This window comes from Eucyclogobius newberryi, unplaced genomic scaffold (assembly GCF_026437365.1).
Source record: "Eucyclogobius newberryi isolate DKJ021-1_F unplaced genomic scaffold, fEucNew1.0.hap1 SCAF_2, whole genome shotgun sequence".
In the NCBI taxonomy this organism is placed as follows: Eukaryota; Metazoa; Chordata; class Actinopteri; order Gobiiformes; family Gobiidae; genus Eucyclogobius; species Eucyclogobius newberryi.
The window spans coordinates 21,996,862-22,021,861 of record NW_027315834.1 but is presented as its reverse complement, the minus strand read 5'-3'; the positions used below and the strand labels follow the sequence as shown (position 1 = coordinate 22,021,861).

Here is a 25,000-nt window from a genome sequence, read left to right as displayed (position 1 = left end):
GAAGAAGAAGAGGATAGTGCTCAAGCTGTCATACTTCCCCCAGCACAGTTACTCCTAGGGCAGCGTAGCTGAAGCTGTGGGTTTATGTTTCTGTTCCTAACTACTCTGACCATAAGCGATTTCGAAGAGGAACGTTTTAAGCCTGGACTTAAATGAAGAGACTGTGTCAGCATATTTAACATGGGTCGGGAGCTGATTCCATAACACAGGAGCTTGGTAGCTAAACGCTCTACCTCCTACAGTACTTTTAGAGACTCTTGGCACCACCAGAAGGCCAGCATTCTGAGAGCGAAGAGCTCTGTTTGGATGATATGGTTCTATAGCATCTTTGAGGTAGGATGGGGCCATGTCATTTATGGCTTTGTAGGTCAAGAGTAGAATTTTGAATTTGATTCTAGACTCGACGGGGAGCCAGTGAAGAGACTTCAGCACCGGCGTAATGTGCTCTCTTCTTTTTGTTCCTGTTAGTAATCTTGCTGCTGCATTTTGAACCAGTTGAAAGCTTTTTATGGAGCTTTTAGGACACGCTGCAAGCAGGGAGTTACAGTAGTCTAATCTAGTCGTTACAAATGCATGGATAAGTTTTTCGGCATCACTTTTAGGCAGGATTCTTCTGATTTTGGCGATGTTGCGCAAATGGAAATAGGCTGTTTTACAAGCTTGATTTATATGAGCTTTAAATGAGAGCTCCTGGTCAAATAAGACTCCAAGGTTTCTTACAGTAGAACTGGAGGCTACACTGACATTGTCCAGTGTGACTATCTGCTCAGATAGAGCGTCTCGTAGATGCTTAGGGCCAAGCACAATGACCTCGGTTTTTTCAGGGTTAAGAAGCAGGTAGTTTAGTGTCATCCAGGTTTTTATCTCCTTCACACAAGCACTAAGTCTGTCTACTTGATCGCTCTGATCAGGTTTCATTGATAAATACAGCTGAGTGTCATCTGCATAGCAGTGGAAGTTAATGTCATGCTTTCAGATAATGTTGCCTAATGGCAGCATATAAAGAGTAAACAGAATTGGACCGAGTACCGAACCCTGTGGCACACCGTAAATTACTTTAGAGCTTGGTGAGGAGCTCTGTTTTACATTAACAAATTGGAACCTATCAGATAGATAGGATTTAAACCAGCTGAGGGCTGTTCCTCCAACACCTACATCACATTCTAACCTCTGCAGTAGAATGTTGTGGTCGATGGTGTCAAACGCTGCGCTAAGGTCCAACAGAACCAGGATTGAGACCAGTCCATCGTCAGCGGCTAATAACAAATCATTTGTGACTTTAACTAGTGCAGTTTCAGTGCTGTGGTGGGCTCTGAACCCTGACTGGAAAACTTCAAATAAGTTATTGTCCTGCAGGTGGCGACAAAGCTGTTTTACTACAACTTTTTCAAGGATTTTAGAGACGAAGGGAAGATTTGAAATAGGTCTGTAGTTTACCAATAGGTCGGGATCTAGATTAGGCTTTTTCAGAAGAGGTTTAATGACTGCATGTTTGAAGGACTGTGGAACATAGCCACTTTCCAGTGAAGTATTTATTATATTAAGAATAGGGTCTATGTCGTGTGTGTTGTGTGTTCTGTTGTGTGTTCTGTCGTGTGTGTCGTGTGTTCTGTCGTGTGTGCTGTGTGTTCTGTTGTGTGTTCTGTTGTGTGTTCTGTTGTGTGTTCTGTTGTGTGTTCTGTTGTGTGTTCTGTTGTGTGTTCTGTTGTGTGTTCTGTTGTGTGTTCTGTCGTGTGTGTCGTGTGTGCTGTTGTGTGTTCTGTTGTGTGTTCTGTTGTGTGTTCTGTTGTGTGTTCTGTCGTGTGTTCTGTTGTGTGTTCTGTTGTGTGTTCTGTTGTGTGTTCTGTCGTGTGTTGTCGTGTGTGTTGTGTGTTCTGTCGTGTGTTCTGTTGTGTGTTCTGTCGTGTGTGTTGTGTGTTCTGTTGTGTGTTCTGTTGTGTGTTCTGTTGTGTGTTCTGTTGTGTGTTCGTGTGTCGTGTGTGTTCTGTTGTGTGTTCTGTTGTGTGTTCGTGTGTCGTGTGTGTTCTGTTGTGTGTTCTGTGTGTGTTCGTGTGTCGTGTGTGTTGTGTGTTCTGTTGTGTGTTCTGTCGTGTGTTCTGTCGTGTGTTCTGTCGTGTGTTCTGGTGTGTGTTCTGGTGTGTGTTCTGGTGTGTGTTCTGTCGTGTGTTCTGGTGTGTGTTCTGTCGTGTGTTCTGGTGTGTGTTCTGTCGTGTGTTCTGGTGTGTGTTCTGTTGTGTGTTCTGGTGTGTGTTCTGTCGTGTGTTCTGTCGTGTGTTCTGTTGTGTGTTCTGTCGTGTGTTCTGGTGTGTGTTCTGTCGTGTGTTCTGGTGTGTGTTCTGTTGTGTGTTCTGGTGTGTGTTCTGTCGTGTGTTCTGGTGTGTGTTCTGTTTTGTGTTCTGTTGTGTGTTCTGTCGTGTGTTCTGGTGTGTGTTCTGTCGTGTGTTCTGGTGTGTGTTCTATTGTGTGTTCTGGTGTGTGTTCTGTTGTGTGTTCTGTCGTGTGTTCTGGTGTGTGTTCTGTCGTGTGTGTTGTGTGTTCTGGTGTGTGTTCTGTTGTGTGTTCTGAAGTGTGTTCTGTTGTGTGTTCTGTTGTGTGTTCTGTCGTGTGTTCTGGTGTGTGTTCTGTCGTGTGTTCTGTTGTGTGTTCTGTCGTGTGTGTTGTGTGTTCTGTTGCGTGTTCTGTCGTGTGTTCTGTTGTGTGTTCTGAAGTGTGTTCTGTTGTGTGTTCTGTCGTGTGTGTTGTGTGTTCTGGTGTGTGTTCTGTTGTGTGTTCTGAAGTGTGTTCTGTTGTGTGTTCTGTTGTGTGTTCTGTTGTGTGTTCTGAAGTGTGTTCTGTTGTGTGTTCTGTTGTGTGTTCTGTCGTGTGTTCTGTCGTGTGTTCTGTCGTGTGTGTCGTGTGTTCAGTCGTTTGTTCTGTCGTGTGTTCTGTCGTGTGTTCTGTCGTGTGTGTCGTGTGTTCTGTCGTGTGTTCTGTCGTGTGTTCAGTCGTTTGTTCTGTCGTGTGTTCTGGTGTGTGTTCTGTCGTGTGTTCTGTTGTGTGTTCTGTCGTGTGTTCAGTCGTTTGTTCAGTTGTGTGTTCTGTCGTGTGTTCTGTCGTGTGTTCTGTTGTGTGTTCTGTCGTGTGTTCAGTCGTTTGTTCAGTTGTGTGTTCTGTCGTGTGTTCTGTCGTGTGTTCAGTCGTTTGTTCTGTCGTGTGTTCTGTCGTGTGTTCTGTCGTGTGTGTCGTGTGTTCTGTCGTGTGTTCTGTCGTGTGTTCAGTCGTGTGTTCTGTTGTGTGTTCTGTCGTGTGTTCAGTCGTTTGTTCAGTTGTGTGTTCTGTCGTGTGTTCTGTCGTGTGTTCAGTCGTTTGTTCTGTTGTGTGTTCTGTTGTGTGTTCTGTTGTGTGTTCTGTCGTGTGTTCTGTTGTATGTTCCGTTGTTTGTTCTGTGTCAATGGGCCTGGATCACAGTTTTTAGTTGGACAGACTGTAGAACCTGCCTGAATTTGTTAATGCTCTCTTCGTTTAAATACTTGATCATTATGCTTTAAGTTCTGTAAAAATGTTTTGTAGTTTTGATTTGAGATTTAAAGTTCGTATGTCTGTTTTTACAATTTTCTAATTTTGACTTTATTTGGTGTATTTATACCTGTTGTACATACACATGATAGTTTTACACCAATCAAGTAGGTATTTGTGGAGAAAACGTAAAAAAAAGCTGTAGAAAATTACGTCACACTAGGGATACTCATTCCAGTCAAAATGTATGCATAATTTACACAAAGAAACACATTTTTTAAATCTCTAATCATTAATTCGACAAAATAAAGGTACTCTTCTATATTTTCATTGTCAAATAAAAAAGGTCACATTAGACAAGTTTTGGCCCTGTGTTTGCTGGGTAATTACATAGTGTGATCATCAATTACAAACAGGAAGTCAAATTATAAACCTAAAGAAATTGCTATTCTGTGATTACATTTTTTTAGTTTTTGTTTTGTTTTAGCAACATTCAAAATATATTTATCTTATCTGCATTTTAGTGCAATGAGGAGTTCAACCTGTCATAGGCACTTTAGGGCTTGAAAATGGATGTAAGGTGGTGAAAATGTGAGTAGAGCGTTCAATCCCCGAGTGGAAAGTTTTGGAATTTGTGCAAAAATGTACACATTAGTGTCAAAGTGATTGAAAAAAAACCCTGTAACGCCACAATGGCGGCTGTAGGATGCTCTGCAGTCATACACTCTGTACCCTCTACTGAGACCATTGTCCCTGTTTGATTCATGTGTGACTTCCTCTGTTATTTGAGTTTGGATGCTCACAGATTGTATTTTTTTCTTCTGGTGTGTGTGAGTTTCTGTATTGAAATAGACAGTGTTAGGGCCAAAGTCCTTTACCATGTGTGTTTCTAATTGAGAGCTCGTGTTTTCTGTTCTGAGAAGGAGCCAGATAACTGTGAGAAATGTTCCCATTGGTGCCACAAATGATTCAGATCAATCCAGATTTAGAACCAGAGGCTGGATTGTCCAAGTCTGAAACAGTTAGAATTTCTGAAGCAAAATTTAAAATGAACTTTTTTTGTTACATAAAATAGTTGTGTGTAATTTGATTCATATTTTAAGGACATACTTCTCTCTCAAACCTACAGAAACCATGTGAAACAGTTCTTATAGTTCCCTCTTATAGCTCCCTCTACCTCCCTCACATCACACGTCTAAAAGTCTTGATGATGGTAAAGTACGTTGAAATGTCTGATAAAAATGTTTGTACTGTATTCCGTTTTTAAAATTTAAGCTCTAATTCACAAAGTTAAGATTCTGAATTGTTTTGTGACTGGAGTGTATAGTTAAGTGTGCAAAAGATTTACCGAATTTCTGAAACATTTCAGAAAATGTTGTACAGAAAATGTTAATATCTGAGTTAGTACTACAAAACATTAAACAATAAATATAACTGAATAAATGGTTACCATTGGACTGAGAGCTTCCCTCCTCCAGTGCTGAAACACCAGAGCAAGCATGGCACAAACGTGATTCTCTCAGGGAAAGATGACTAGCCCCCTCTGGCGGCTGAATAACGAACAACAACCCTGTCAGTCACTGTCCATTTTAAAATGGACCAAGAGTCTTGAATAAATTGTAAACGCCTGAGTCATTCATTTAAAAAAAAACTGTTCATAATATGATAGATGTAATTGTATAGGCTACGTATTTATGCTAAATGATTTGTTCCTGCAATGCCAAAAAGACATCATAAAACTTAATCATCCCTACATAAAAACCCAAATTAAATTGTCATGACCCATGACATATTTATATTTGAGCCAAGTGGGCAACTATTGGACAATCTGTAACTACTGTAAATGTTATATAGCCTAAATACTACCTCCCAGTGTAACAGCCTGTGCTTTAAATCAAACATGAAATGCATTGGTTGTCCAAAGAAACCTTGGTGTAGAAGGACAGTAGGAGCTCTCAGGGACAAGTCCACAAGTCACTCTCCCTGGCTGCGAGTTGACGTACATTCAGACACATGAGCACAAATATGACAGATGGGCGCATGAATCCTGGCCCTGTTTCTGCTATAGGCTAAAGATATTAAAGTCTTCACAAAGACATGACAGATTTCCAGATTTACTATTCACTCACTTTAGCAGTTTCCCATATTTACTTACTGCATAAGAACTTACAAAACTTATTTACTAATTATCAACTGTAAAATCAAACCTCTTTTATTTAAATAAGGACCACAGCAGTTTTAATCGCAAGAGCAGATAATAAAACGATTCTTGTTTGTAACCGGGGGTAACCAGTTGTGAAACGGCTTTAGTCATAACGAAGCTATTTCACTATTTGATGAACTGAGTGAAGGATTTGAGGGGACAATGTACAGAGACATTAAGTGTAGTTAAAAATAGAAACACACAGTTTAACACAAAGTCACTTTATTAGCTTAAGGGAAGAACTCAGTAGATGGATGACCAAATCATAGATTTTCTGTTCAAGCATATGCCAAGCCTGGGAATGAATAATGTCTGTCTGAGTGACTGAGTGTCCAATGAACTTCCACTTGTTTTTAAGTTAATCCATGAGTAAAAAATAAAATAAAATGAACAGGAAATAAAAGTCAGTTCATGTCAAATTAAAAAATCTCAGTGGAATGCAGTTGTTGTATGAGATTTAATTCAACACCCCAACATGCCAATATATCATAGTTTTCAGATCACGTTATCACTTATAAAAATGTGGTGAATGTCACGTTGTCTTTGCCATATTTTAAGTGCCTCATATTTCTAGTGTGTACGAGCTGTTCGGCAACCTACATCCAATATGTTTCCCACCAACAGTAATCTTATCCAGTGTGCAGAGGGGCAGAAAAAGGCCAACTGAATGACATGAGTGAATGTTTTGACAGCGGAGAGGACTATGGAAGGGCAGGAGCCCAAGCATCCTGGAGGGAGATCACCGCTGTGGCATGATTGATTGGCAGTCTGTCAAAAACATATTCCATCATATGATATGTGGCAAGTCCAACACACATATCCATAAACCTTGAATACACCGTCTCAAGAATGATCTTGTCAGGAATTGACACAGATGCACAACCTCTGCTTCATTTGAGCTTCTTTATGGAGAATAAGAGATAGCATTTCACAAAGACTCCAGCGCAGTTTTCTATTTGGTTTATCAGAAGACATCAACAGTTCAACACTTGTATTATCTATCCATCTTCTGTTTCTTGACAAAACTCACACAGCAGTGTAACTGTTATCCCAGATGATTGCGCTCTGAGTCCAGGGAGTCTAGCTCCTCCTCACTGTGGCCTAAAGAGTCTGTCCTGCACGCCTGCACTCTGCTGATCTCCTCCAGAGCACTGGCCAAAGAGTCTAGGTCTGCTGAGCCCTGGTGCTGGGCCTCCCACAAGCTCAGGATGACTGACGAAGGACTCTCCTGACAGGCAAAGTAGCACAGATTCCTACGGACATAGTTACAGAAAGTCTTACTCAGTATGAAGTTCATAAACATACAGTAAAATTTGTGTCTTAAATTATCCTTACATATATAGTATGCAATTCTGTAAAACCACACAACATGTAATTCAACAGGCCTTTGGGGAAATATACTGAAATAAATTGGGTGACATGTTTCTAACAAAATAACAAATTGATTTAATTATCAACACACTTGTCATATTAGAAAAGATAAATTATATTAGTTGTTGAAAATGTATTATTAAGTATTCTATTAGTGGACAATACCGATTGCAAAAACTGTGTTTTTTCCACTTTCATCCAACAGAGTGCACTGTTTCATTGGGGTATTGTCTTCTGATCTGTTGCTGTGCTGTTCTCTTCCTTCTTTGTTGATGACTTCCTCATCAATTCAGATAAATACTTTTGGTGAATCTGCTTAACTAAACAAAGGCATGCATATTACATACTTACTGAGGTGTTTAACTTCTGGAACAGCATAATCTTTGCCATCCCCAAGGCACAGAGGTCTGTTGTCAACACTGAATTCCTTAATAATCTACTTGCTGGTTCATGTTTATCTTGCCAGTTACTGAGAATATGTACTTTCAAGGTCATTTCCCGCTTTCTTTATCTCTTCTCAAGTGCTTCTCGGAGCTGACTGCCCTAATCTAATGCTCTTCATGGCTTTAAGCACTTGATTATTGACTGCATTTTGGAAGCACAAATAGATATACCATTACCAAACAAGAGAAGATCTCCTCAGCCCACGCAGAAGACCTGCCTGACCCCTGCTGAGTTCGGCAGCGAGCCGGAGGACTGAGCTCATGCAGAAACACTGCTAATGAGGATAACTAACATGAACACATTTGCCACTGGCTCAACTGTCCAACAGACCATTCTTCAGAATTCTGTCAAACATCTATAGTTTGACAGACTTTGTCAAAGTTGCCTCCCCAACTTCTGTCCCTCTGTTTTGCACATTTATTCAGTGTGCATGTGTTTCCAGATCTATAATGAAATCAGCTGAGCGGTGCTTTACTAAAGGCTGGTTGAGGATGGAAGATTAGGTCGGGCACGCTGCTTAAATTTAAGATGAAATAGTATTCAAATTTTGAACTTTATACACATTGCCATATAACATTTGTATAACAAGTTTGATTCTATCAAGTCTATCAATTGTTCATTTACTTTCCTCTTCTTATCAAGGGTAGAAGCTTTAGTCTGTTTTAGCCCCTACAATAGGACAAATCATGGACAAAAGTAGCAAAAGAAAACATATGCAGCAGGAAACCTAGAGCAGAAAACCTTTTGACACCAATTTATTTACAACAATATAACTAAATGCTCCATGAGGATAATTTTGCAGTGCAATGTGGAAGTGAATTCATATAATTATTTCTCATATAGTATTGTGTATGTGCTTTGTTCTATATACAAATGTAAAAGCAACTTGGCTATTCCCTAGTTGAACTGGTATAAAGGTGAAATATGTATAAATACTTTACCTGCTGATTTGGAGTTTTTGAGCTAACAACTGCCAGTCTTTCCCCTTGGCATTAGCTGAGTCAAAAGTGGCACTAATCCGCTGACGAATGGACGGAGGGATTTTAAAGGCCCTTGACCCTGTCTGAGAGGTGACGCTGCAGTCCGCTTGGCTGCAAAAAGGTACCACTCCCTTTTCATTCTGGTAAAAAAGACAAACATAACAAGTGCTTAAGGGCAATCTCTGCAAACACTGCAACTTTAAAAGGACAAGATTGTATGAAGATGGTTTCACAATATGTGCAGAAGCTCCCCGAGTGGCTCGTTAAACAGACCTCTAAATCAAATCAAGAATCATTCTGTGTAAATAAACCCATGCCCACTCACCTCCAGCACAGACGTGTAGATCTGGAGGAGCTGCTCGTCACCTTTGACCTGTCTGATGCTGATCTTGCAGGAGAGGTGAGTCGAGGAGTGGTGGCTGTAACGCTCCAGAGAGAAGGCACACTGCAGGGGGCGCTGGTGAGCATTCCACACCTGGGAAAAGCTGAACTCCTGGGGTGACAGAGAGAAGAAGACGGCAACGTCGTTTGTTATTTAAATCGCACTTCACTGCCCACTTTTCCATGATTAAAACTAAATGAGTGGCCTTTTCAGCTAATCAATGGTGTTACCTAATCAAGCCATTTATCCATCAGGCACTGGAGCTGGTGAGGACACACTTCCCATTAACGCATGTATTCCTGCACATTACGGCTAAAGTCTAATAAAAATAAAGGAAAGGTTTATACCCTAAAGGCAAGAGTGACTTTTGGAGACTTTTTAGAACCCAATTCTTTAGCCTGATGATGTCAGATAATGGCAAGACTTAACTATCAAATGTGGTTGTGGTTTTTGAATAATTTTAACAACTTTGGATCAGTGTAGCCTCATAAAGTTATGCATTATCATTGCCTGTATCGCTTTTAGTAAACAAACTGTCTATTCAGACTGATGTGTTTGAGGATGTCCTGACCTATTTTTTGAGGCATCAAAAAATGCATCCTGATAATTTGCAAAAAAAGTGGCCCATTTTTTTATTCAAAAGAAAACTAGGGACAAAATGTTCCTCGTAGACATCTCGCTGAATAAAGGGAACCATGATTAAGATCAAATCTAGTTACAACTCACTTTTACTCTTCAGTGAACCTCATTTACCAAATCACTGGAGATAATAAGATAGATAAAGCAGAGAAGTTCATATGTGTTTGAATTAAGTATTTATCTTGACTTATCAAAAAGAAAACAGCTTGCCCATGAACAAAGCATAACATAAGCATATAATTACTGAAAATAATAGAAAATAAACCAAGCATTTTCTCATTTGTAATGAGCAAGAAAAACAACAACAAAAATAATACATACATACCTACATACACACATACATATATTTTAAAAATGCCACTATTACTTCAAGAATTTTCAAAATAACTCAAACCTAGTCAACATTTAATATGGCCATATTTAAGATTGTATTTTTCTTTCCTTTTTTTTTGGCCTGTGGGCTTTATCAGACAGGGCAGTTCAGCGTGAAATGGGGATGAGAGAGAAGGGAGGACATGCAGAACATTGTCAAAGCCAGGACTCAAACTCACAACACGGCTTAACCCCTCAACCACCAGGCAACACTATTGTGGAGACTTTGGAGTGGACAGTGTTCCATTCATCTGAACCATACCATCTGTTGACAACAATCTGGCAATACTGGTGCTGACAGTGTGTTTGAGTGACTTAAACAGGAAGGTGTTAATAAAAACAAGACAATAGTTTCATTTACCCAAACTAGGGTAAGGTTTTCCTCAAAAGACTTAATCTAAACATCCCACTCTGACGACCGTGACCCAGACAGTGCAGACTAGAGAAGAGGTCAGAGGCGTTATGGGGATGCTCGTTTTGGATACACCAGATAGAATGATTGGTGATTTAGACAGGCTCCTTTTGGTGTGAATTCAGGGTGAAATCAATTGTCCCTATACGACTGTGCCTGCCTGTATGAAGAGCACCTTGTTGCCATTCTGCAGGCGCTGTGGGCTGGACTAATTCAGCTAATAGGATGTGACTGCTGGGATAAACATCACAGGGCAGAGCTGAACAAACTGCATGTAGACCCCTAGGTAGAGAGAGCTCTGAACCTCAATGTGTGTGAGAAAGGGAATGCCTTGCAGTCATAATTAATTTGGTAAGGTTGTGCGAATAGATAAGATAGCTATAGCTTTATGATTCCCGCTGTGTCCTTGCCGCTGTCCTTTAGCTTTGATGCGGCCTCATAAGACATCACATACATAAGAGAGTTCTAATGGATGATCAGAAGAGGCACAGAAGATGAAGGCGCACGGTTTCTTCCGAGGTCAGGACCCAACATAGTCGCTTAGATTAACATTAGTGTCAGACTGGACCCACACAAGCTCAAATGCCGAGGTAGTTGACAGTGTACCTGACAGGTGGTGAAAGGCTTGATGGTCCAGAGCAGCTGTGGGAGATCCTGGATGGACACCTGGAGACAGTTCTTGTTCCCTCTGAACACCATCATTTTGGGCTCTTCCAGCAGACGCCCTCCTTGGCTCTGCTCTGTCACTGCCAATTCCTGATGGGAAAAAGAAGGATTAAAATGTTTTTTTTTTGCAGAAAGGAGGGCTCATTCTCATTCTCAATTTTGTCATCTGTAGCATATTTTTTATGCAAATGTCTACCAAAAAGTATACAGGTTAATTAAGGGATTGGAAAAGAGATTGTGCCAAAGCAGGTCCATTATATCTGGGCTTCATGCCAATGAATGAAGCTTACACCCAGTGGCACAGTGAGCAGAATGGGAAATGCAAAGCATTCGGCTGTCTTCAGGCTGATCGATTCTAGCTTCAAACTCACTGGGGAAATTAATTGTTGTATGAAGCACAAACAAAAAGGATAAAAAACCAAAACAATGTCTGACTGATGGAGAGCAGAAGTGAATCGACTCTCAAGGCGACCCACAACCAATTTTTCACATGTGATTTGACCTCCCAAGTGCAACAATAAATGAGCAGGAGTGCGTATACTGAAATAGCAGAAGTGCAAAGGACAAGTATCCACAGTCAGAACTTAAGAATGAGAGCTAATGAGGGTATTACAAATGCACTAGGACAAAGTGTTTTGGAAACATTACTCTTGATGATAAAATGAGGTAATTTGCTCTCTTAATTGAGCCCTCATACAGCAGAGAGAGAGATGCACCACTATTCACACAGACAACCCTGATCTGATCACTGTCACAACTGAGAATGTGGCTCATTTTAAAGAGTCCAAATAGTCAGTGTGTGGAATGCAGAAAGCCATTTAATTAACAGAGAGCAAATTTAATTACACAAAGAAAGGGCAAAGAAGCAACCTTGGAGCATCTGTTGTCTTTGTAATTAAAACAGGCTCTTTGTCTCTTAGTCATCAAGCATCTCCCACTGGCCATGTTAGTGAGCAGGCAGATCTTCAGTGGAGCACAAACAGCAGAAACTCTTCAAGGCAGAAACAGCAGCCACTGCCAACAAATCTATTTCTCCGAGAATCATAAGCCAGCAATGTTTGATTTCCTCTTTCTTGTTTTACTCTTTACATTTTAATTTCCAGCTTCTGTGAACAGTTTAGATATTCATTGTTTTACACTAGAATTCTAATTAATTTGGGTTTGGAACTGGAATAAAGAGTACATTGGTGTATGGACTCTTTTGGCTGGACTATTATCTTGTACTCATATATTTTGGTCTATGACTAGTGTGATATAGTGTTATATAGAGGGACTTACAAATTATAGACGGATGAACATTTGCAAAACAAACATTTCAATTGTTCACTTGTGCTACCTGAAAGGCATGCGGTGTGTCGTCCACGCAGTAGACCCTGAGGGTGAAGCCGAGAGCATTGCTGGGGTCAGGGCTTCCAAACACCGCCAGCTGCAGTCTCTTTGCTGCGTCCTGGTTCAATGGCTCTCCCACCAGAGCATATTGGCCCGGCTGCTGCAGAAGCACATGGCACCTCTGAGCCTCCAGCAGACAGTAACAACTAGTGCTCTCCTCCTCCATGGACATCACTTCCTGTAAAGAAGTGGAGGGCGGGGACTTTTTACAACACAAATCACAAAGGTTTACCATGAGGACAAAAGTAGATTTGTATTTGCTATGATTGATTGAAGTTCCAACAATAGTGTAGGAGGCACGGGAAGCAAAAAATATTTAGGATTAAGCTTGAGTAAACTTGATTGATCCCTGGAGAATTTCCTCCAGTGCATTTGACCTCAATGAGGCAATGTGTCAGTACCAGTGGACAGTTGCAGCACAAAAGCAGAGAACCAATCTAAGGATGTTTAACTGAGCTTGTTCAGGAAGATTTGCCCTGTACAATTTTTAGGTTGATAGAGGAAACCGGAGAGCCGGACCCGGGATGAATCCCACCAGACACAGGAGAACAAGCTAGCTTTACCCAGAAAGGCCCCACTGGGCCCTGCAAATAGTCCGGCTCTTTAAGTCGTGAAAGGCTTTGGGGTAATTTAGTGGTCCATAGCCATTCAAATCTGCCTCATTAGCCTTGGCGACGTGAGGCATCTCCATGACATAGCTCATCCCCCTCAGATAGACAGAAAGAGATGATGGAGTCAAACTGTAACTCTGAACACAGTAATGGGAATGGCACTGAGAGGCAGCTGGGGCAAAAGGAATGAAAGTGCAGGACATAGACCTCCATCTCTTTTTTATGTCACTAATTTGCGACATGAGCAGTTTGAGTAAGCATCCTTCCTGAGATAAAGGGCTCATTATCTCACAATGACAGAGAAGGGTCAGAATGTTACATTTTCTGGGGGAACATCTATTGCTCTTTTCCCAGAATCCATCTGGCTGCCTCATCCCTCTTCTATGTGTCTATGCCCTATTCTTGTCTTTCTGTGGCATATAGAGATGGCTCCCATTGCGCCGCGCATCTGCCGGTAAATTACATCTGTGTAAATGTCACTCCGAGGGAAAAAAGTGTGCGCGGAGGGACTCAGAGCTCCACAAGGTCATGTAAACTGCAGGCCCTGGCACTTAGACTGGTCCATTACACACTTCTGATGAGGTTTTTTTTTACACGTTTGGTGACAATTTTGACATGTCTGCTCTTATTTCAAGTCACATAGTTTGTTTGGATTGCTGTTAAAAGTGTGGAGTAGTGCAAATGACTCAGAGGGAGTTTTGTGGAGTGTAAGAAATTCCCCATTTGAAAAAGTGAACAGAACAGGATACCAAAAATGTTTTTATATTTTTGTAATTATGACTTTATCTGGTGGGATAGTACCTGTGGTAAATATCAGTCAAATGGCAGTTTATGAGGAAGTTGCATTGTAAAAAATATTTAAAATATTAATTTATGTTGCCAAAGAAGGATAATTATAAACTTACAAACTAGGCAAAATATAAATAATATTTTCCATATATGAAGGACTTATTTTGATTGTATACTAAACTAACAGAAATCTTTTCAGCGTATGTAGTTGCATTTAACAAATCCTATACCAAAAGAAAATACAAAAAGTATGATATAATTATGGAAAGAGGGAAATAAGAAATATTCTCACCTCCCACTTGTCCTGTTCGTGCCTCTTTAGTCGGATGGTCCAGTTGTTAGGACAAGTCTCCGCACAATGAGCTATGGTCATGGCTATAGGGCAGGACAGGTCCAAGCCTGTGGGGCCGTATGTGACTGCTGGACTGAGGAAGATCTCTGAGCCGTCATCAGAGAGAGCACTGTAAAACAACACATTTATCAAGCACCACCGAAATGATAGGGATTATTTCTAAAAGACATTGCTGTTTCTGCTCCCAATAAAGGAAAACATTTTTGCATAATTCATGCTGATAAGCACTATACAGTATATCACTGCTTACATATGGAAAATATGTAACCCCAGCTTTAATAAATAAAATAAACTAAGCCTTAATGAATCAATCCCAGACAAGCTGACATGCAGACATTCAGATGGAGGAAGATTAAAGCCCCAAGACTAATGGATAGAGGGTCTGGGGAGGACAGGCCTTCGCACACAGTGTGTATGCTCTGTGGGTCGATGGGGCTTATGAAGCCCGCTCGAGTCGGCCTGGTGACAGATTAGCCAAGCCAAGCTGCTCTTGGCCAGGGGCGTAATCTTGGCTGGAAGCCCTAAAGACAGAGAGCAATCGATGGGCCCACCATCAGTCATGCAGCTGGCCCGGCCGGACACCTCAGCATTGAGGACATGCTGTTGTCGCTGGAGCAACAGCCACATTTTCTCCACATCATTAATACTAGTGCAGTTGAGCATGAAGCACACATACAAACACATGCACTTATGATACTGCTGTGAACTACATCCCAATAATGTCACTTAAAGCAATAGTAAAAAGACAAATGACATAAGTAACACAACATCCGTCCAACAGTTGTGGGGGAATGACATTTCTAATGAAGTGATTATCGCATGTTGAGCATTGCTATTGCTCAGTTATATGTACAGTGTGTGGAAAGATGCAATTCTGTTCAAGCCATTTCTAATCATGAAAAACATAAAGAGTTACAATCCAGAGTCTAAAAATACAATCCTACAGTGAGAGAAGAGTGTGACCCTGCAGCTGCACTTTGTGCAAATCAGCCCTGAGCCCAGAGAAAAAACAAGGTTACCTGCTGCTGCGGAGACTATGCTAATTGGGCAGATTGCCTGTGAGCAAAGATTAAAGATGGTTATTTAGCATCTTTGATTCTGCTTATGAGAACAAAGGAATGTCTCTTCTGCATTATGCCTCATATTGGAGCAGTTTAGGGTTATTAGATCACTTGTGAATACATTTAGTTTTTTCTAGTGCCAATTGCATGACATAGTGTATTATTAAGAATGTTCTTCCTGTGTTAATTTTTATTTGTATACAAAATACTGTACACATTTTTTTAACCTTTGTTTAATATTTGTCTAGATAGAAAGAGCATTAAAACAATATTTAAAATTGAAAAAAGCTAAATTTCTTTTTACTAACTAAGTAAAATATCACTCTACAAAGATGTTTGCAAAAACATGTTTGCAAAAAACGCCTTCAAAAGGTTCAGTGTGAACTTTGACTCATGTGACGTCTGTGTATTCTGTTGCAGCCTGTGTGATTGTGTCCTTGCTCTACCCAGAGCCACCAACTGAGCCTCTCACTACACAGGCTAAAGCCCTGTGGACATGGAGAAGCTCTTGAGAACACCTGAAACCAAGCCAGAGTTGATCGATTCCTATTCTTTGCTGAAGCAAGCAGAGTCTTATGTAGATGGCCAGGGTTTAAAAGGGGAGAAAGGATCCCATTTCTGCCCTGGACTCTGTAGTTGTCAGAAGATAGAGTTTGACTGACAGCTCAGTGGTGCGCGGCTCCTGCAGCTCAGAAAAGGACAAGCAGAGGGGTAAACAGAATCAGGCTTATCAGAGCAGAGCAGCAGCCTGGAGGGCACAGGCCTGGCTCAGCTGACGGGGCTCTGGGCCGAAAAGTGTGCAACTGAGCTTTGAGCCACAACCTTCAACTGACCTCTGATCTGTATCTGTGCCCACACGACCCTGAGCTATTAACAGACCGAGAGAGGAGAAGGGACAGATGTGTTTCATGTGCTGCTAAATGTTCAGTGAATGTCTGGGTATACAACTACTATCTGGTTATGGACTTCACATACATTGTAGGTCATTGATCTAGTTTAGTTGTTGTTGTTTTTTTTTAACCATAATCTTAAAGTTGTTTGCTAGACAAGTAAGTAAAGATACAGAAAATATCATCTGTGTCAAGTTGAAGAGCATAAAATAGCATGTTGAAAACACAGAAGAGGAGAAGACACAGGGATGGAGATGATGAGGTGTGACAAGTTAAAAGATTAAAGAGGAGCTCTATATAAAGCAGAGCGCAGTGTCATGGCCTACCTGCTGTCCTCCTGGTTGATAATCATGTACATTTCCCATGTAGTGTCTTCTGCAATACCCCCATGTGGCACCAGCAGACTGATGCCTGCAGAGAAACAAAACCGTGAATGGCACATACGGCACACAGCCACACCTGCTGTGCTGTCAGCTCTTCTTTCACAAGTGTCAGTCAAGGTAACTACTGGCCCTACAAAACTTTACTGTAGAAGATCCCCTGTACTTGTGAGCAATGCAAACAACACGGGATGTCATTAGCATACACTTTCTCAGACGACCTAATTCCAAGACTTAAATCTAGGCAGTGTGTACACAGTCTTAAGATGCTGTACAGATGACAAACAATTACTGCCAATATATGCAGCAGTGCATAAAACTCCTCGGGTGACAGGATGATGTATGTGGGCCACAAAGACGATGTGCCTGAATAATGAGAAGGCATTGCACTCAAGTCCTTGTACAGTGTGAACTTTTAAACTGCTGTGATTATCAATAATGCTTTTAAATGTTGGTAGGTGAAGCTAAATGTTAAAAGATACATGACATAATGTCACTAGATTGAGTTTTCAGTAGCGTCCGCTCAACTGAAAATGCCACTGCTGTCAAAGTTCATCTCTTTGGTAAATAATATATTCCTGTTCGTGTTGCGGGGTCAGTCAAAGGCATTTTCACAGATAACAATGACAATGCCAAACAGATTTAAAAATGCAACAGCCGACACTCATTGCTCCAGTGTCAGGGACTGATAGCTTTAACATTTGATAACATTTGAGTAGGATTTGTCATTGTCTGGGAGAATTTATGTATCAGTGAAAAGCCTCACCTGTGTTTGGGACCATGAGCTTTCCTCCTGCATGGCTGAACACTGCAGACGTTCGGTGCACAGGTTTACTGGTCCACTGTGAGACTTGTGCATTGAAGGGATTCTTTCCTCTCCTGCCTAGGGTCGGCCCGACTAGTACCCCTCTGTAATCTGGAGCCAGACCCCTGGGAAACGTCTGAGGATGGGACATGATGGGGTACTCTGTCCTCTGTGCAACTCCTGAAAATATCATGTTAAAACAAGTTACCGTAGTTTTAAATGAATAGAGGGGTTAGAGATAATTCTAATTTAAAGGGCAAGACTTGACAGACCTTTGATATCAGGCATAGGGTCCAAGAGCAAGCGTTCAGCCATCAGCTCCTTGTCAATGGAGTCCTGAAAACACATGGGGCTGGTGTAGGTGCGTGACACTGTCAGATCAGCCTGCATAGACGAGTTGATGAGGAGAGGGTTTGCTAAAAAAAAATCCAGAGAACAGGTTTTGTTAAATTGATCAGTGTGACTAACTAACACAAGGAATAATTGAGTGATTATTGATGACCATTTTATTCACTCTTCACTAAACATTTTCAATTAAACAGCGTATACAAATGTCAAATGTCAATTGCACTTTGCATTGTCAGGAATTAGGTTCACTTTTACAAACTAAAAATCTAAATAAGTGCCACAGTCTTCTACACAGTGGAGCGGAGTATGTGGGGTTTTCTGTAGGTTGGGTGCTTTTGGCCGTGTACATTAGGGGAAAAGGACTTAGATTAAAGCTTTAGCTGGCTCCTGCTGCGTTATCAAAATGAACTTTATTATACCCCGCTGAGAGCTGTTGCTGTGGTAACCCATTATGCTAGCCTTAGTAAAAATATGTCTCATTTTGAGAGCTAAGTTACCTTGCCTGGGAAATGCTAATCTTTTTATGTTAGTGAGTGAAAACATACTGTTTTAAGTTAGTTTCTTTGAACAAATATAATTAGAAGACATTGTGGCTGTCAATAAGCCCATCATGTGTTTTGGGACTGTCCAAATGTTCTTACATTTTTGAATGAGATTAATAAAGCACTGCAAAATATTTTCAACATTAACATTCAACTTTAAAACCATGCAATAAGAAAACCATAACAAAGAACTTGAAATCTATTGCCCACCTTAATATCAAGAAGGCCATCAAAATATCTATAACAATAAAAAATAAATCATGGACTTGAGTGGACTCACCTTGGCGAGATGTTTTGAAGGTGAAAGACTGGAATCCTCCAGTGAGTGCGGAGGAGTCAATGACATCCACCCCGTATTCACTCTGGCTCCGTCTGTACAGTGTTATAGCCACGATCAGCACCACCACAGTGACCACACCAGCAGCCAGACCAGAGTACAGGGCCACATCGCTGCTGCCCTCCACGCCTGAAAGAAATGCACACATGTTTAGAGTGTGATTTGGCTTTCCAGATTATTGCATGAGATCTTGCAGATTTTTTTTTATCATCTCAAAACTTGTAAAGCAGCGTTAAAGTAGAAACTTCTTTTTTTTTTTAAAGCAAGACATGTTTGACGCTACTGCCACTTTCAGCTTTCTTTGTAGACGTTATCGATGCACATCTTCATTGTTCCTTTGTGGAGTGTTAAAGCTACTAATGAGGAACCTCGGAAGGAAAGCTCTTATAATTAAGCCAGCACCTGACTATCATCTAAAACACCTCTCTGCTCTGGTGTGGTGGAGGAGCTTGGCATGCCTCTGGAATAAAATAACACCAATTTTTTAAATGAGCTCATCTTCAATGATTACGGTCTGTCTGGTCCGAACAGTGCAACATCAGCCCAAAACAACACAAACAATTCACAAGCTGAATTGAGGAAGGACAATGCAAAGTGGCAGTAACCTCTACTGTAGTAGGTTAATTGGGAGGTTGGGAAGTTTTGGTGGAACAAAACTGGGCAAGAGAAAAAATATTGATACACACTGTGAATGAAAAAAACAGTATCACGGAAAAGAAGTAATAAATGTAAATAAATTATGTTATGAATGATTATAGGCATCTGAAATTATAGTAAAAAGAAATTATTAATGGGTTTCAGGATTAATAGGATTTCAAATGGTTAATTGCTATGACAACGGTCCTAAATTTTCATCATCCTGAAACCCAAGGATGGGCCTATATATTTTTCCTTTGAAGGTTGATTTGAAAATTCCAGGAAAAGAAAAGAAGCTCTAAGTTGTGAGCCTTTGATGCTGAATAACATTGGGTTTATTGGGTCGCATTACGTTCATTATCTCTTATTATTAAAAACTTATTATAAATCGTAATATATATAGCCTACTGCTAATTGAGAGGGGCTAATTTAGAATATTTGATCAAAACTACTAAAAGTTGAGAGACTCACCTTGTGGCTTTGGATCATGCAGCAACTTTCGATCTGTAAAGAATGAGAGACAAATGAATACCCTGGGGATCATCAGAAGTGTTTTGTTCTAATGGCTGCTTGTGTATGCATGCATGCCCATGTTAAGTATATCAAGTAGAGAGGAAGACTAATGAAGATGGATGAGTGTACCGTTAATGAGCGTGATTATAAAAATGATCATGATGTAGGCCTACGCTGCCAAGAGTGATGAGCAGTAAATGCATAATGACACAGTCTCCCGACACAAAGGGTCTTACAGGAGCTGGTCCATACCCACCCTGAGTACACTCTCCTCCAGTGCAGTTTTCTACAGACAAGGACACTCCGTCACACAGCTTTCCTCCGTGTTTGGGCTCAGGAGCAGTGCACTCTCTGGACCTCTGCCGCTCACAGTCAGCACTACATAGGATCCAGTCGCCCCACTCCCCCCAGCCGCCATCCACTGAAAGTTTAGAAGCAGAGGGAGACGGGTCAAATCAGCCAGTAGTTCCACCACACCTATAATTCCCAATGTACAACGCAGTTGGGAGATGCTAGAGGTCCCAAAAGCATTGGCTGTTCTGAGTTAATAAAAAATCTACTTAAAGTGCATATGACAGTTTATACTAAATATTTCACAAAGTGAACACAATAATATCATGACAAAAATGTCGCCCAGTTGGACAATTTTGGTGAAGTTTATAATTGTACTTTCTGGCTGGACATGAGTAGCACATAAATATCCCACACTCTCATTCTGTGCCAATGGAGCGTATTCCTTTGGAGCAGGCTCCATATCAGGACACATGAGCGTTCTGCCATAGGAACCATGATAGGAACTAATGTATTTTCAGCTCCACTAAAAGGTTTCACTAACTTTTCCACAACCACTACATCTATCTTTTATACAGTATAGTTGGCAAAATAGTGCTGTAATGCGCCCTCAAGTGTCCGCTAAAATAAACTGCACATACATATTTAAGAGTAACGAGGACTAAAATCAATGGTGATAATAGTTTTCTGATGTTTGGTTTTGTATTATTATACTACTTCTCACTCCTTTTTGAGCGTGCAGGGTGACCAAATGTTCTGGCTTTGCATCTCTCTGATGCAGCAGCCAAACCGTTGCTGTTGCTAAAGTCTCCTGACGACCCTTAATATGGCTTCTATTATTTCTATGTGAGCAGCAGATGTGATGCAGGTAGAGGCAATTCCACAACAGATACCTAGCAACTATACTGTAAACAAGGGCCAAAATCCATATAAATCACACAAAAGTTATGAATTGACATAATACCTGATAACAATATATATTGACAGAAAGTTGTGTCTGTTGCGTGTAAATTGTCCCTGCATTCTGGATAATATGTTGCTTATTGATGACACAGACTGCAAGGACTATCCCATCAAACAAAATAACAATTAGAAAAACGTGACAAAACAATTTAGAAACAATATAGAAACTTTTACTTTTTTTTGCAATAGGTTATAGCTTTAGAATATTTGCCCTGTGTGTGTAATTTAGGAAATACATAAACTTAAGCAATTTTTAAGATGTGAATACTTTGTTTATGTCTGGGTCTGTGTCTGTGCCTGCGTCTGTACATGTGTCTGCGTCTGTGTATGTGCCTGTGCATGTGCCTGTGTCTGTGCATGTGTCTACGCCTGTGTATGTGCCTGTGCATGTGCCTGTGTCTGTGCATGTGTCTACGTCTGTGCATGTGCCTGCGTCTGTGTCTGTGCCTGTGCCTGCGTCTACGCCTGTGTATGTGCCTGTGCATGTGCCTGTGTCTACGTCTGTGCATGTGCCTGTGTCTGTGCATGTGTCTACGTCTGTGCATGTGCCTGCGTCTGTGTCTGTGCCTGCGTCTACGCCTGTGTATGTGCCTGTGCATGTGCCTGTGTCTACGTCTGTGCATGTGCCTACGTCTGTGCATGTGCCTGTGTCTACGTCTGTGCATGTGCCTGTGTCTGTGCATGTGTCTACGTCTGTGCATGTGCCTGAGTCTGTGTCTGTGCCTGCGTCTACGCCTGTGTATGTGCCTGTGTCTGTGCATGTGTCTACGTCTGTGCATGTGCCTGTGCATGTGTCTGCGTCTGTGCCTGTGCCTGTGTCTTCGTCTGTACCTGTGTCTGTGCTTGCGCATGTGTCTGTGCCTGCGTCTGTGCACGTGCCTGCGTCTATGTGCACGTGCATGTGCCTGTGCATGTGTATGTGTATGTGTATGTGTATGTGTATGTGTATGTGTATGTGCCTGTGCCTGTGCCTGTGCCTGTGCCTGTGCCTGTGCATGTGCATGTGCATGTGCATGTGCATGTGCATGTGCATGTGCATGTGCATGTGCATGTGTATGTGTATGTGCCTGTGCCTGTGCCTGTGCCTGTGCCTGTGCCTGTGCCTGTGCATGTGCATGTGCATGTGCATGTGCATGTGCATGTGTATGTGCCTGTGCCTGTGCCTGTGCCTGTGCCTGTACATGTGCATGTGCATGTGCATGTGCGTGTGTGTATGTGTATGTGTATGTGTATGTGTGTATGTGTATTTGTATGTGTGCAGCTTCTCTTAAAAGAAGAAGCCACTAGTCAGGCTGTCCTAATTTCTCTTACAACATAAATTTAACATCCAATGACACTGCTGCAGTGCTCCAAAACAAAAAATCAATACCAATTACCATTACCTTCTTTTATAACTTCTACAATGTGTTTTAGCTGATTGTATTATTGTCATTTGATGTGAGGACTTTCATGAGATACATATTTTTTTATTTTTTTTCACATTTCTGTGGTGTGCAGTCACAGAGTCACTTTCTTAGCTCAAGGTGCCATTTGAAATGTCCTCCTCCACTTTCTTAAGTTGACTGCCTTATGCTAATCTAGACACAAATGCATCCTGTTTATGTTCAAACCCGAGGAGAAGGTTAAGAAGCAAAAGCAGTTGTAGAAAGCTGTGCTGTGCCATTTCCTGATAACTTTTAAATCCTGGTATTGAATTGACACTGTGTTGAAAAGCATATGTATCTAATATGGGCAGGGCAGATGTTCATGGCAATATTGATAAGTCTCTTTCTCTCTTTTCATCCACTTTATCAGAATCAGAAAAGGTTTCTTGCCATTGTCAATGAACAAAATTCACAATCATAGGAACTTGTCTTGGTGATTTGGTGCAACATACAACGATGAACAATAATAAAAACAGGATGGATAATATCAAAAAGGGCATGCACTGAAGAAAAACGATTTAAATTTACAAAAAGATGGCTTACTACGTGCAGTGAGCGATTAAATTATGGTTAAAGTCAGTGTTTGACTTGAGAAGTGTTCATGAGTCCAATGGCAGAGGGTAAGAAACTGTTGTTGTTGCGGGAGGTTCTGGTCTGGATGAACCGTAGCCTCCTGCCTGAGGAGAGTGGCCTGAGGGGAGTGGCCTCCTGCCTGAGGGGAGTGGCCTCCTGCCTGAGGGGAGTGGCTCAAATTGTCCTTATCCAGGGTGAGAAGGGTTGGCTGTAATCCGACCTGCTCGACCCAGAGCCCTGGAGACTTACAGGTCCTGCAGAGTTGGAAGTCTGCAGCCAATCACCTTCTCAGCAGAGGCACAATGCGCTGTAGTCTCTGTTTGTCCCTGGCTGTGGCTCCAGCGTACCACACAGTGATGGAGGAGGTGAGGATGGACTCAGTGATTGCTCCACATTTCCTATACATTTTCTTTAAATATGCTTCTTGAAGGCGAGTCATATTGTATTAAAGATAAACAAAAAGCCACAGACAACATCAGTAGATGAGGCGTGCTGTGCTTTGGCATGTGGAACAAATGTCTTCCTTGTGCAGAGCGATAGGTACATTTTCTAGTGTACGGAAAGCTGTAAACCATTATACAATCTGTAACACTTTATTTTAGGGTACACATTTCAACACATAACAAGGAGCTAATTTGCATACGTGTGTGGTTCATTTTATGTTAATATATATTAAATCAACCCTTATTAATGTCTTATTCTACTAAACCTTATTCTGCTGCTGCTTAGACATTTACTAACACTTTGTGCAGTCTTCGAGTGTCCAAATAAGTACTATATAAATCTAATTCATTATTATAATGAATAATAAAGTCTTTATTATTGCATAATTAGTATGGTGTTAAGACTTAAAAATGAAGGTGTTGTGGTACTAGCCCTAAACAACACATACATAACTCATGCAACATCGTCTCACTAATAAGGAATTTATGAATAAGAAAAATGTTAGTATGTGTAATTAGTGGCAGAATAAGGTCATGCTGAATAAGACATTATTAAGGGCCAAACAAATACTGAATAACCTTGAACCACCCGCTAGAGAGATTTTAGAAGTGAACATTATAAATGAAAGTGTATAATCTGAGAGACCTTTGAGGAAACTTGTCGTCCTAGTCTAGACAACTCTTCTGTACTTGTTCTCTCTTTCTCTAAAAACATAGCCAGAGTGATAAAGATGAACATTGTTTAGATTTGTGAGAGTCCCTGTCTCTTTGCCCTGAACAAATGGTAAAACACACATTTTCTTCAGCATCTCCCTAAAGGAACATGTTCAGTTCCTCCTTGTATTACATATTTGTGCTAAAGCTAAAATTTAAATAAAACAGTTTCTTCTGCTTAATGTTTACATGATTTATATTAGTGCTTCATAGCGTAGGCTTGCATGCGTGTTGTGCCTTACACAGCTCGTTTGCAGAGTGCGTACCTGGGCAGAGTATGTTGCAGGTGCTCTTCTGTACTGACATGCCCTCACAGAAGGTCCCTCCGTTCAGAGGAGTGGGGTTGGTGCAGGAGCGCGAGCGTTTCTGCACGCCACGCCCACAGCGCACATTACAGGGGGACCAGTCCGTCCACATCGACCAGCCTCCGTTCACTGCAGGTAATAACAATGAAGGAGAGATTAGATAGACTCGCAAACTGCCTCTGAATACACACACAGAGCGTTGTCACAAAGCAAGACAAATGTGATCAATGACATCTTCCCATCTGCCAGCCAAATTTCCACTCCTGATTTGTTGTTTAAAGTAATGTAGAGTGATTGACTAATAAGCTCATTCTCTGTAATGGCGGGTGAAGAAATACTAGCGCCTCGGCATGTGCATCTGTTGAAAGAGACTGGGAGCAGTAAGGCTGTCAGAGACTTCATTATCATTATGTAAATTAATGATCGATCGGCCACAAAGATACTTGTCAGAATGAATCACATTCATTTATGTGGCAGCTAAATGCACGCTCATAACAACAATACAGCAAGAACAAAGTCATAACAGAGGATCTACGAAAGACTTTGATCATTTCTAGACAAACTAGATGATGAGCAGATTGAAGCAGCTCTTGAGTAAAAAAAATCACACGTTTAAGGAAATGCATGTCATATTGATGTATGAACACAGGGCCAACACAAAGTATGTGTA

At 41.1% G+C, this 25,000-nt stretch overlaps 1 protein-coding gene across 1 annotated transcript in view; it reads right to left on the bottom strand.

Annotated features, from left to right (window-relative positions):
- Positions 1–6,136: 6,136 nt before the first annotated feature.
- Positions 6,137–25,000, bottom strand: part of LOC140367800 (netrin receptor UNC5D-like) — a 111,881-nt gene continuing 93,017 nt past the window's right edge. Inside the window, exons 6-18 of the mRNA XM_072454468.1 lie at positions 24,292–24,459; positions 19,874–20,038; positions 19,576–19,608; positions 18,412–18,597; positions 17,514–17,657; positions 17,203–17,421; positions 16,383–16,467; positions 14,046–14,214; positions 12,301–12,531; positions 10,905–11,054; positions 8,819–8,986; positions 8,455–8,633; positions 6,137–6,951 (exon numbers count right to left, since the gene is read on the bottom strand). Coding sequence (XP_072310569.1) covers positions 6,744–6,951; positions 8,455–8,633; positions 8,819–8,986; positions 10,905–11,054; positions 12,301–12,531; positions 14,046–14,214; positions 16,383–16,467; positions 17,203–17,421; positions 17,514–17,657; positions 18,412–18,597; positions 19,576–19,608; positions 19,874–20,038; positions 24,292–24,459 — 2,105 coding nt within the window. The 3' untranslated portion in view covers positions 6,137–6,743. The remainder of the gene's footprint in view (positions 6,952–8,454; positions 8,634–8,818; positions 8,987–10,904; positions 11,055–12,300; positions 12,532–14,045; positions 14,215–16,382; positions 16,468–17,202; positions 17,422–17,513; positions 17,658–18,411; positions 18,598–19,575; positions 19,609–19,873; positions 20,039–24,291; positions 24,460–25,000) is intronic.